Raw genomic sequence first — 14,382 nt, forward strand, 5'->3', positions numbered from 1 at the left:
ACTAGGTGCCTTGGGGTACGACAGGTACGTGACCAATGACCCTTTCCACCACAACGGAAGCATTTATCCTCAATTGATATACTTTGCCCATTATTTCTTTATTTATCCCACTTCTGGTGAGATCTTTCTTGTGAACATAATTTCTTTTTCCTTCCATAATTTTTCTTATTATCAAAATCTTGCCATTTACCTTTTCTGGGGTTAATTGCCGCATTTACTTCAGAAAATGGGGCGGCACCAACTGGGCGTGCTTCATGATTCCTTAAAAGTAACTCATTGTTGCGTTCAGCAACAAGAAAGCAATAAATTAAATCAGAATATTTTTTAAACCTTTTTCTCGATACTGCTGCTGCAGGAGCACATTCGAGGCATGGAAGGTTGAGAAAGTTTTCTCCAACATATCATGATCAGTTATCTTTTCCCCACATAATTTCATTTGTGAGGTGATTCGAAACATTGCAGAATTATATTCATTTATAGATTTAAAATCTTATAGACGCAAGTGCGTCCATTCATATCGGGCCTGAGGAAGTATCACCGTTTTCTGATGATTATACCTTTCTTCGAGGTCTTTCCAAAGATCTGCAGGATCTTTTAATGTGAGATATTCATTTTTCAATCCCTCGTCAAGATGACGACAAAGAAAAATCATGGCTTTGGCTTTATCCTTCTGGGATGCATTATTTTCAGCCTTAATGGTATCTCCAAGATCCATTGAATCAAGATGGATTTCAGCATCTAATATCCATGATAAATAATTATTTCCAGATATATCAAGAGCATTGAATTCAAGATGAGAGAGTTTCGACATAATAAAAATATTACCTGAGTCTTTCTAAAGATTTGATCAGAGTCTCGTGCTGATAACGTGTTATAAAATAACTAAATAAATAAGGAAGAAGTAACAAATAAAATATGGAAATATAATTAGATAACCCAAGTAGTAATATTTACTAGAATTACTATCTCAATATAATAGAGATGATTAATATATTTACTAATATTAAATATAAAAGTAAGAGAAAAGAATACTTAAAATACTTGTAAGGAGAGAGAATATAAAAGAGAGAGAGAAAGTTGTTATTATTGATTGTGTGTTGTGTGAAATGCATCAGATGATGCCTTCTATTTATACATGTAAAATGTATTCATTTTCAACCTTCATTTAATTAAGTCATCCTTGATAAAGAGAGGTTCTTTGAAAATGGGCATCCAACTCATCCCTTATCACAACATTTAACACCTTACATTAGTATTAAACTTGCATAACTGCGCCATTTTTATGAAAACAAAGTATCAACAACTAATTAATTGTATATATGAATCATTTATTCTAAAAATTTAAATTTATAAGTAAAGATATATACATCATGATTATTATTAAATAAAAAATCTATCGAACTAACTATAATATAAGTCAACTCAAGTCAATCTTTTGTATTTTTAATTTTGAAATTCGAGAAATTATAATAGTAAATAGTTATTTTTTCTTTTTTATAACAGGCCTTTTATTTTTTAACTAGGTTGCTCTAGTTGACTACCTCCTAATTAGTTCTTAGCAGAACCGAAATTATCTTAGTATACAATATTAGTATAAATTAAAAATTTTCTTAAAATCACTCCTATAAAAAATTTAAGCTAATAAAAAGAGATATATGAATATAAATGATTATATTTCTAATATATCTTTTTATACAATAATTTTTTTAAAATTTATGTGAATTTTTTGTATAGATTTTTTTTATTTGTCTTATATTAATTTTTTATTAAAATGAAACTCTAGATCTTTAAATTATAAAAATTCAGATACTATGTTAGAAAATCACTTTCTTCAAAACTTTAAGATGATAGAAAAAATAATTATATCTCTAACAAATAATTATTAATTAAGATTATTAATACTAGCTACCTGCCTCTTTTTATACTTTTAGGTATCTTATTTTTTAAATAGTGTGTGTAATTAAGAAGTATAACTTAAAGAGAAAAAAATTTATAGGTTAACCATTTTTAATATTTTTATCATTATTTATTATTATTTGATGAGCATAAATACTAAATTATTTTTAATAAATAAATTTTATTAATTTATGTGTGTAAATTATAAATTTTAAAAATGTGGGTACAAATTATATTAAATTATGTGTGTAAATTATATATTTTTGTGTGTAAAAGCTCTATAAATATAGATGCAAATTATTGCTCATTAAATACTAACAAAAAATAATAATATAATAATATTTACTGATTATATAGCATTTTTCTACAATCAGGTTGAACATGTTAGCAGCAAGTGACATTGGAGATTTACAGTTGACAAGGGATGATAATAAAAAAACCCAATAAACAATATTTCTGAGAATTTTCATGATGTTACATAGTGAAAATATGAAAAAAATGAACATTATTTATGGAAGATCTATCTTTGTGTAATTAATAAGTTTAATAGTTTTAATGATATACATAGTTTATTGGTTACATTACGATCTGTATTTTCGTATTTCAACTAAATCTTTACTGAATTGTTAGTTTTCATAAATAAAAGCAGTTTTTCGTTTCTTTCAACGTTTTTTGTTAGCAAAAGTTAGTTTACAATAAAGTATTAATGTCATCATTGTTGTTGTTCTTAATTTTGCGGTGATGATAATCATGATATCGAGTACATCATTACCAATTTCAATATTGTTATGACTAATCAATATTAGTCAACATAAAATAATGGTGTAATATGACAAATAAAAATGGAAGAATTTTTATTATGCTGTGCAAGCACAACATTCGCTAAAAAAATGGCTATGACCTTTCCATTCTCTTCATTGGAACATGTAATTTTTGTTGTTAGAGACATATCATTTCGTAAAGTGATTGTTAGGTGTTGGTTGGAGACAATATCAGGACAATCTTATTCTAACCAATACTTGAAAATGGCGAACAAAGTTATTATGTAGGTTTGTCCCTTAGGCATACCTTTAAAAACTTATGTTAAACTATATTTGAATAATATATATTTTAAGTTGGTATATGCTAACAAATTTGCTGCAATAATATTTGTTGGGTTAACATTCAAATTTGTAAAAATGTCATGAATGGGGATCAATGTACAAAGAGAAATTTGAGTATGTTTTGTGAGATGTGCATCTAGTAGGACCTCCGAAGACATACTTGCTAAAGGTTAAAAAATAAATATCTGATATAAAAAGTACATCATAGAGAAATAGTATGTTTTACAAAAAAGACTATAAACTATATATTTTTTATGATGTAGATGCATTTTACAAACAACCATATTATTGAGTTAGATATTGCTTCAAAAGAGAAAATGAAATATATAGAATTACACATTACAAAGATTTTTCTAAGAAATATGCCCAAACTATCAATAAGAAAAATGGTAATTGTTGTTTATTTTTGTTTAATTTTAAAGTTCTCATACCATATTAACATACCTATTTTTCTTAATTACCATTTAATGACTTAGGAGTTCTCATTTTCTTTTGAGTAGACTTAGATTGTTGTATGCATATTAATATTTTCAGTGTCAACTGAATATTCAAGTGAAATAGTTGATGATAGTCTAGATGGGACAAAGACTGATTCAGAAGATCATTTAGATGGTATCTCCTCTGTTGGAATTAACATCTTCAAGCAGATTAATCTCAATAAGGTTCCGAAGAAGATAATAAAACTTTAGATACCTAACAAAGACAAGATGATGTATATGCTGCAAAAAGGGACTTTATTACTTCAATCTGAACAAAATTATGGTTTGGAGATAGGGGTGGCAACGGAGCGGATTTTTGCTTTACCCGACCCCGCCCCACTCAACAAAAACCCGCATCGAACCCGCCCCACTTCTACCCCCGGGTAGTAAAATGTTAAACCCTAACCCGTCCCTGCGGGTATCCGTCCCGCCCTAATAATTATTAAATTACACTACAAAAAAAGAGGTTTAAAATGGCATTAATATTACGGCGGTTATTTAAAATTGCCGTAATGTCTAGATATTATGGCATTTTTTGTTGCTGCCATAAATGACTTTGTATTTGGTGGCGGTTCTGGTGATTAGGGCGGTTTTGAACCGCCGTTTTCTCACATATATAAAATAAAAAAGTTACAGTAACCCTAACTCATTAGATATACGTGATGGCTCGCTCTCCCTTCTTTCCCTGATCTCGTTCGTCTCATCCTCCGATCCTCTCTCCGTAACTACCGTTGCTTTCACCCTTCACCGCCGCTTCCTCTTCAACAGAATCGAAGGTAAGTCGCACTATGTATCCTTCATGTCGCTACCTCAGATCTCAGATATATCCTTCTGCTTCTTTCAGATCTCATATATTCTTTCCTCAAATCTTCTTTCACATCTCAGATCTCAGAACGCCATAGCCTCGGTGCCACTAGTCTACTACACTGCTTTGCTAATTGTTCCTTCACGCCGCCGAGCTCGATGTCGCCGCCAAGCTCGATGTCGCCGCCAACGGCTCCTTCTCAGAGCTGCTTCTCAGCTCCTCTCCTGCCACAGCGTTGCCGCCGCCTCCACCTCCTCCTTTGCATGTAATTAAATTTTATGTATTAGAGTTTTTAAATTAGGGATTAATTTGTTTAATAATTAGGGATTGCCGCGTCCAAGTCAAATGTTTCAAAGATAACCTCAGTAATTAATTCATTCAATAATTTGTTCATGGAGAGTCTCTGGTTTTTAGTTGGATCTTATTTGGTTGATGCCGATTGTTTTTATAGTTTCTTGAATGCTTGGGTATAATAACCATTGTATCTGCAGTTGGATAATTTAGTAACCTTTCATTTTTTTTCTTTATCTAAGATTTATGCTAGATTAAGCAATTCAGCTTGTGGCTTGTCATCATTACCTAGTTTTGTATTTTAATTTTTTCTTTTTAAGTTTTAACAGATCGATAACGTTGAATCCAAGTGAACCATGTTCTTTGTATGAGTGAAAATGATGGAGTTTTTGGTAGTATACTTATTAATGGTGGTTTATTGGTTTAGGATTAGTTCTTCAGTACTATTAGCGGCCTAAGGGTAGTTTATCATATTAGTAAATAAATTATTTTTACATTCATTACTTAATATAAACAAACAAATTTAATTTGTTTAAGTGTAATTTTTTATATTATCATATATCTATATTTATAGAATTTGTTTGAAAAAGAAATGGAATCCTAGAATTGCATAGTATGCATATATCATATATCTGCTTGTTAAGAAGCTAAGGTATCGCTAGTGCTTTTGCCTATTCTGAATATTACTCGTGAATTAATTTGGGGAATCAAAGAGAGAAAATAAGCGCATAGGAGGGCCTTCAGCCTGATTCTGTTTAGAAGTTGTTAGATGGCGGAGGAATCATGTATCAAGCAACTTCAAGTCGAATATAGAGCTCTTTGTAAAGTACATTATATTTCTTCTCTCTAAGATTGTGTTGTTATTTTTCTATGTTCACGTTTTGGTTTCTTCCATAGTTCCATTCCATGTCAATTTACAGTCATATGGCTATCGTGCTTTTCCAAAGTTTATACTTTATACAGCGCTGTTTTTATTATATTTTAAATTTTTTAATTTATCTTGTAATATGTTTCTTTTTGTTCTCCATCTTTGATAGTCTACCACGGTGCTATATTTATTGCAATGAGTCTATGACTAGTGGATTGTCTTGGCCTGCATCAATCAATTCACATGGAATTTTTTGTTTGAAAAGAAATGATAAACAGAAGGCAGCTTTCATATCATTTTTAAGTGTTTGCTTCTTCAATGGCATATTTAGGACCACATTTTCATCCTAATAAGATGAAACATGGTGCTCCGGGAGATCAAATTCGCCATGCGGGTGACCTGGGAAACATAGTTGCTAATGCAGATGGTAATCCATCTTTCTCTCATCTTTCGTCCTTGGTTGCTTTGGACTGCTTTTTGAACCAATCTGTACATCATGTTTGAAATGCAGGAGTTGCAGAAGCAACCATTGTTGACAATCAGGTGCCTTCTTTCGTTCAGTTTCATTTCCGTGTGTTAATTTGAATTCCCAATCATTTTTGTGTTTCTTTTCTCTGTTCAGATACCACTGATTGGCCCCAATTCAGTAGTTGGAAGAGCCTTGGTGGTTCATGAGCTTGAGGATGACCTTGGAAAAGGTTAGCATTTCCTTGTTATACATTTTTATATACGTCTCTGCCTTACAACTCTTGCTGCTGCACAAGAAATTTCTTAAAAGCTTCTTCACTGTTGTCTGATCCAAGTAAACATTAGATGAAAATGGAATTGGCTTATTCTCTTCGTGCTAATGTTTTTTATGTTGCCATGTAATTGTGGACTTACATCATGACTTCCTTGCTTACTCATAACTAGAGCATTATTTACTTTAGTCTAATTTGCATTTTACTTTACTTATGCTTTTGCAGGTGGGAAGGAACTCAGCTTGAGCACTGGAAATGCTGGTGGAAGATTGGCATGTGGTATGAAGAATTTTATGAACAATAGTAGTTCTATCCTTTTCAAATACATCAATCAATCCATTCTATCTGATTATATAGTTTGATGCACTTTTAGCTTTGTTGTTGAAAGATGAAGGATTCTCAATATCTGTGATTAATTGCGTTTCTTTGATAAAATCCCCATTGGTCCATATACATAATCAACTAATCATGTTAAACTAAGTTTCACTTGTAACATAAGATTTTTGTATATATGATTAAGGTTTTGCTGACCAGTGTCTCCAATGTTCTAAGAGTACTAGTTAAAGATACTAAAAAGAGTATATTTTCATAAGTTTTTTCTTTTTTTGCCTTTTTCTAATGCATTGAAAACTTATCTATTTCACACTCCAGCATGAAGCTTCCTTTTTTTTAATCCTTGATCAGTGCTCTTTTAATTTCACAATGTTCACAGTACTTATGCTTCAATATATCTGTATCATAAACCTGATGTTTGTGTCTTTTGCTTCCTTGTTTTCAGGGGTTGTTGGTCTGACTCCAGAGTGAAAGCAACTCTATGTTAGCATATCAATTATTAGCGTTGTTGAATTATCCATGTAAACTATGAAACATGAATGCATGATGTCCTTCCAAAACACCTGGAATTATCCATGTAAACTATCCATGTAAACACCTGGTTTTTTTTTTATATTTATCTTTTACTTTTACAATTATTTATACGTCTTCGTTAAGCAATTGGCATATGAGAGAATCAGTTTATATGCATGATGTTGATGTTCTTCATGATGGGAAAGCACTATCTGATGGACTTGAATTGCTTAAGTAGTTCTTTTGCTTAATGCTTCATTATTTACAGGAAGGAGGCGGCGAGCCTCCCAAGGGTTCACTGGGATGGGCCATTAACGAGCATTTTGGCTCTTTCGAAAAATTGGTACATAAGGTGAACGCAGAGGGTGCTGCCTTACAAGGGTCTGGATGGGTGGTATGTTTTACTAATTTTGTTATGTCCATGTAGATTATTAGAGCTCTATGTTTCAGTTATTATTTTATTTATTTGAATTATCCTGTTTTCGCTTCATTTAATTTGTATTGCTTTGCCAGTGGCTCGGTCTAGACAAGGAGTTTAAGAAGCTTGCTAGTTGAAACCACTGCGAATCAGGTAATTTGTCCCTTCTAACTTTCTTTAGTTAATCTTGGGTTTCTACTACATATTCTGCAATTGCTTATATTGCTTACTGATAGTGATTGCTATGGTGAAAAGTGTATATTAGAGAAGATGTTCGTCACAGTTCCACATGTTTTTCTTTTTAATTTTTTTCACTTTCTCATTATTTTGAGCTGCTGTTATCCATGCATATCCCTATGTTTTGCAGGACCCACTGGTTACGAAGGGACCAAGATTGGTTCCATTGCTTGGCATAGATGTTTGGGAGCATGCATATTACTTACAGGTAAAAATTCGGGCTTGGTAGTTAACTGGTGATGGCATGATTGTTGTAATGACATTATTAAAGGCCTGTTTTTCTTTTCAGTGTGATGGTTATGATTTATGAAATGTTGTGTTAGCAGAATTTTCAAAGTTTCAAAGATTTCAAAATAACCTTTCCTTGTATAAAAGTTGTTATTATCATTTTCCTTATATGCTGATAAGTGGCTGAGAAAATTTGCTTCCTTTCTTAATATAGTCTTGATGATTTCATTGATTGAGATGTCTTTTCATTATAAGATGAAACTAAATGAGTAAATGACCCTTTTCTCATAGGAAGCTAGAGCTTTACTAGGAAGCCTTGAATATAAGAAGGGTAATTTTGAAGCTGCACTTCATGTATTTGAAGGACTAGACATTGCTGATGTTGCTCCAAAGATGAAAATTTCTATATCACTTATTCGTGCTGCACTTTATTCTTTTTTATTATGCTTTCAAATTATATTTTTGTTGTAGGAATTGAATCAAGAGAGTGAGATTTTATCACCAAAAGAGTTAGGAAGTAGGTCTTTGGAGCAAGCAACAGAGCAACATGAAATATGATGGAGATTTTATGTATTAAGAGTTACATGTTATGACATTTATAGTTGAAAAATTATGTTATGTTTGATACTTTGTATAAGAGTTATTACTTTTAATTTCCAATACTAAAAAATCATATATTATGTTTAGTACTTTGTTTATGAGTTATATAATATTTTGTTTATGGATTATGATTTTTAATAATAAATATTATTTGTTTAAAACGAAGGTAAAAATTGCATTTTTAAATGATAAAAAAGCGTCACTGTTAGGATTAAAACGGCGATTCAAAAATGACATTTAACCAACCAAAAGCCACTTTGTAAGGGTAAAAACGGCGGTTAAAAAATGCCGTTTTAATCGACTAAAATGGCACTATTAGGGTAAAAATGGCGGTTCAAAAATGTCATTTTAACCGATTAAAATGCCATTCTGTGAGGGTAATAATGGCGGTTTAAACTGCCATTTTAACCAAAACCTGGAAATAACGGCGGTTTGAACCGCCGTTTTAACCCAGTAAAAAATCGCCGTTTTAACCTGGAAATAACGGCGGTTTGAACCGTCGTTTTAACCCAGTAAAAAACCGCCGTTTTAACCCGGAAATAACGGCGGTTCAAACCGCCGTTTTAACCCAGCAAAAAACCGCCGTTTTAAACCCAGAAAATTGTGGCGATTTTTAAAAAACCGCCGTAATAACCAAAATGACGCTCTGAATTCCGGCGTTTTTCGAAACCGCCGTACTTGGTAATAATGGCGGTTCAAACCGCCGTAATTACCCAAAAAAACCGCCGTTTTTACCCAAATTTTTTGTAGTGCGACCCCGACCCTCCCCGCCCAAGAACCTGCCCCGCTAAAACTCGTCCCAGTGCAGGTGCGGGTAATTACCCGTCCCGAACGGGTAGGGGCGGAGTGGGTACCCGCGGGTTCGGGTAGTGTTGCCACCCCTATTTGGAGATGACTTATCAGATCTTTTATCACGTGAATGCGGTAGATTTTTTACAGAATATTTTTTGCCAGGTCAATACGACGTTGAAGAGAAATTTTGACTCGTTACATGTTTGTCAACTTTAAGAATTTCGATCTTTATGCTCTATTAAACTTTGTTTTGATTTTATAAATTCAAACATAGACTTATTTTTTTCTTTAACATTTATGCTTGAATGTAAACTTAAAAGACACCGATAATAAATGAAAAAAAAATCTAATTTATAAATTTCTTCACATGATTAATCAAAATATCTTTTTTAATTGATTAATTATTTTTTATGTGAAACAAATAAAAAAATGTAAGTAACACATTAAGTAACAGTATTTTAAACATATTTTTCAACAAAAATAGTGAGAACTTAATTAGATTTTATAAGGTAATGTTTAAAAAAAATTTGAGTTAAATATATTTTGTGGCGGTTAAAAAAACTGCCAGTAATAGATTATCTTTCATTATCGCCGCTGTAATAATCGCAACATAGTTATAACTGACGCAAAATATCAAATTATTAGCGGCCTCTCTCTTTTCTGCTGCGTCAACCGCCGTCATGATCCATCAAGCAACGGTTTTTTAAAATCACGGCTATTTGCCGGTTTTTTAAAGGCCAAGTCTTGAACTCAAGTGCATCTGTTACAAGGCAAAAAATTTTATCACTAAATCAAAGCCTTGTGTGCAATTTAAATTAGGATTAATCTTTAGTCTATTAAACTAGAAGATACCTTAATTGTGGATATAATAAATTAAAGTATAAACTTAATACCAAAAGAAAAATCCTTTTATGGATCACCACTGAATCAATTGAGTAGAGTAGTCAACCCCGTTACAAGGGGTTTATATTACGAGTGGATCACAAAGCCAAAGTCCCTTTCGAAATTAATGCTGCGAAAGATAGACGCAAAGCAAATTCGATCGTATATACTATATAGTGCTTAGAAATAGATGATGCGTTTTTTGGGCCAAAATTCAGGAGCGACAAATAATAATGAATGGCCATGAGTCTATATATTTTCATTGGTTAGAAATCCTATAAAAAAAATAAAATGAATATATTTTTCATTAAATTATTTGAATTTGATGGTTGGAGGTGAAGCACACATGCATGCATGCATGCGTGTGAGTTGAGTGTGAGAGGTTTGAGAGTTATTGAGAAGTGTGGAAGTGGGCACACGAATGCAGAGATTGCATGATTTGGTGTTTGGTTAAGAAGCAACATGGGCATGTGAGGGTGTAAATTAAGCACTAATTACTAATCACCAACGATGGTTTCTTTCTTGGCAAAGCATGTTGGTCTTTGCGTCAAGGTCCCGTTTGCCGTTCCTTCTTCCTATGCATTTCACAATCTACAAGTAACTAAATAACGGAGCTACTACCATACTTATTAATTACCTTCTTTTATTGTCAATTAATTTGGTAGTTGCATCTGCTTCAAAAAAGTGAAAGTAAAAAATGAACTAGTATTAATTTGTGAGTAGATTTTGGTATGTCCTCCTTCTTGGACTTTTTAGTTATGTCTAAATATTGTTATTTGTACTTCATAATCTCCGGTCTTATTATGGTGATAATTTGTAAAGAGACTTTAACGATCAAATTAATCTTTAATTTATCCAACAAATTTAGAATTATGATAAATGGCATATATTTTAATAAGTATTTTATACTCATTTTATATATATATTTTGTGTATTTCGTTAGACACGAAAAGATTTTTACTGGATTTTTTTCGAATTTAAAAAATATGATACTCGTTGAATATCTTATGAATTATTTTATGAGAAAGTCTTTAGAGGCCAACACTTAACTAGCAAAAAAAATAAATAAATAATCCCACATCATTGGATATAATATTGCATTATTAAAAATACTAATAATAACTAATTAATAGCTACAAATTACAAAAACTAGAAACTCCTAACACTCCTCTTAATTTATATCTTAAAGAATGCATTTTGAGCCGCCGTAGTAATTTCTTTTAGCAGTAGTAGCAAAAATTGTTTTAAACGTCAAAAATTATAATTATACACTCAAACACAATTTTAATTGTGATATTCAAACAACATTCATTCTATCAAAATCACATTTAAAAAAAAATCAAACACAAATTATGTTGATATAAATTAATTTACTTTTAATCAAAATTAATTTTATAATCAATTTAACTATCTTGTATTTGAAGAGAATACTTTAAAAATATGAAAACTTATCTTTTTCAGTAATTGTTAATAAAATATAATACCATTTATAAATATTAATCAAAATATTATTTATACACTAAAGTTAATTATAAAAATAATTATTATGTATTTGTATATAAATATATGTATTATTTAATTTATTTTTAATATATATTTTATATTAATAATTATTTTTAATAGTTAGTTTTAATGTACAACTAGTATGAATGTATTTAATTAGAGTTAGAATCATAGTCATTTAGGTTTAAGCTTTATGTGGATTTCGTTACTTGTGAAAGAATGGTTTATGGGTGTTCTCAAGTTATGGGGGATGATGAATTGGGGAACTTCAACGCTTGTTTGTTGTCCGTGTGTCCCCTGTTTACTCACTGACACACCTTACTAAACTGCAAATTTTCCCCAACCAATTAATATTGCTTCTTCTTCATTTATTCTTTGATGACATTAAGGAATTCATTTAGTATTATTTTTATCTGTCATATACGGTTCAAACAAAAATTAATCATTTTAGTGTTACTAAATTGGTAGTTTGCTACCACTATTAATTGTGTTAATAACCTCTCATAATATATATCTCATCTCTTAAATTGTAACATTAATATTATGATTATTATTCGGGAAATGCTATCACTGAAATTTCCTTTTGCGGCTGATACATCCCAAAAGGTAAAAAAGCAAAAAGGAAACGAGAAAAATGGGAGGCGCCGAGGCAGAAATGATTGACGTGAAGAAAAGTTAAGATTTTATTTGCATCTACGAAAACATAAGAAAGAAAATTCAGATTTGGCTGGGCTTCGCAAAGAAACAAAACTGTTGTAATATGGGTAGCAAATGATAGAGGCCAAAATCCCAGAAAATCAGGGTAATATTCGTATTTCCATTTTCTTTTTTGTCTAATCAAAGATCAAATGCATATATCTAATTTGGATTGGTTGATGTCACTTAAATAAGTATTAGAAGTTCGAAGTTTATGAATTATACATTGTGTCACATCCTATACGGTGAGTTGATTTATCGCAAAAAAATAAATAATAAAATAAACATGCATTTTTTAGATTCAAAATGTTAATAAAATTAATTTACAAAAATAAGCTTCTATAAGTGATTTTGTGATAAGAATTAGTTAAATTTAAAAATTTGTAACATTATTATCATATGATTCACATGAAGCTTAGGAAAAATGTCACTTGGAATGGTTGAGAATGTTGTCTCTAGATCAAGTTGTAACATATGTAGTCACATAAAATAAACATTAGTCCCATAATATTCACATGCAGCATTTATTATCCTTCACAACGTTGTTCATGTAAGTTGACAAATAATAGGTGGTGAAGTGAACGTACTTGTGCTAATTAAACTTAATATCATTATTGTTTACCCAATCAAACTTTTCACTTATATTGTAAATAATAGCAACTTCCCGAGTAACTAGAAAAAAAGGTACATGCATAAAATATGTCATTCACATGTCAACCGAAAAAAGTTCTTAGAACAGTGTTAAGAAATTAAATTTAGTTTGGAGACAATAGTACAATTAGTAATTAATAATGATCGTTCTCCTTTACAATCAAGTGGTATAATCACCAATAAAAATATTTGAAAGAAAATAAAAAATTAATCTAAAATTAATTTTTTATATTTCTTAGCAAGTTTAATTTTGATTCAGTCATACAATTATATTTATTTTTTTTACCATTTAAACAGTTAATATGAAAAGTAGTTATTTTTATAGATGTAACATTACATAATTAAATATATGTATAAAACTATTTTATACTGACAGTGCATCAAAATTAAATTCATTACAACTGAAATAATTAGATAATATTAAATATAATAAATATAATATTATAAATGTTATATATATAAATATTAAATTAAATAAGATAATTAGATTATTATCTCTGTTAAAGATATAATCATTTATATATCTTTTTCTGTTAACTTAAACTTTAGAAAAAGTAATTTTATAATATAAGATGAGAGTTTCTATAATTGAAAAGTTTAGAGTTTGATTATTGTTAAAATTCAAAAAAATTTTGAACATAATACAAATAAAAAAGAAAGCATATACAAAATAATTTAAACAAGTCCAAAAAAATATTTTTTTTAAAGAATATATTAAAAATATATTTCATATACCTTCTATATATTATTAACTTAAATTTTTTGGAAAAAATAGTCCTATGTCAATCTCCAACACCACCGAATCACCAAACACAAATGACTTTATTCCTTGATCTTAATCATAACGGAAAAAAACAACCATCAATTGCTGATTATTACTATTTGTTGAAGGTGGAATAGTGTTAAGCCTAAAAGTCTATGTTTCTGTAATTTGATGTTATAATTAAGAGGTAGAAGAAGAGAGAGGAGTAGGCTCCTCAATATGCACCATCCAAGGTTTGAGATAGCGATGCGTGTGTTTTTGTTGTTTTCCTAATACAACTGTCACCATGAGAACAATGAACATACATAATTGAAGGAGCCTTTATTAGGGGATGATTGAAGGAGATATGTGAGAGTGTGATGAGACTAATGAGAGGTTGAAGGCGCCATCATTTTTGGTAAAAAAAAAGTCGAGTGCTGACCAACCCACCTCCTCTTCTTCCATCCATGCCCACCCTACTTTACCTTACCTTACCTTACCTCTCTTTTAAAGCCTTCTCACTATGACTTATACTAGCTACTAGCTAGTTAGGGTTGTGGCCACATCAATAACCAAAAAGCACAAACAATAAAAAGTAAGCTTTG

General features: G+C 30.6%; 1 protein-coding gene across 1 annotated transcript; it reads left to right on the forward strand.

The window, feature by feature from the left end:
- The first annotated feature begins 5,760 nt into the window (after positions 1-5,760).
- LOC107484184 (superoxide dismutase [Cu-Zn], chloroplastic-like) lies at positions 5,761-7,134 on the forward strand. Its single transcript, XM_021140409.2, has 5 exons — positions 5,761-5,869; positions 5,954-5,985; positions 6,065-6,140; positions 6,408-6,461; positions 6,961-7,134. Exons 1-5 carry the CDS (start codon positions 5,761-5,763, stop codon positions 6,984-6,986), a joined length of 297 nt encoding a protein of 98 aa, XP_020996068.2. The 3' UTR covers positions 6,987-7,134.
- Positions 7,135-14,382: the final 7,248 nt, after the last annotated feature.

The sequence above is a fragment of the Arachis duranensis genome, chromosome 4, assembly GCF_000817695.3.
Source record: "Arachis duranensis cultivar V14167 chromosome 4, aradu.V14167.gnm2.J7QH, whole genome shotgun sequence".
Taxonomy (NCBI): domain Eukaryota; kingdom Viridiplantae; phylum Streptophyta; class Magnoliopsida; order Fabales; family Fabaceae; genus Arachis; species Arachis duranensis.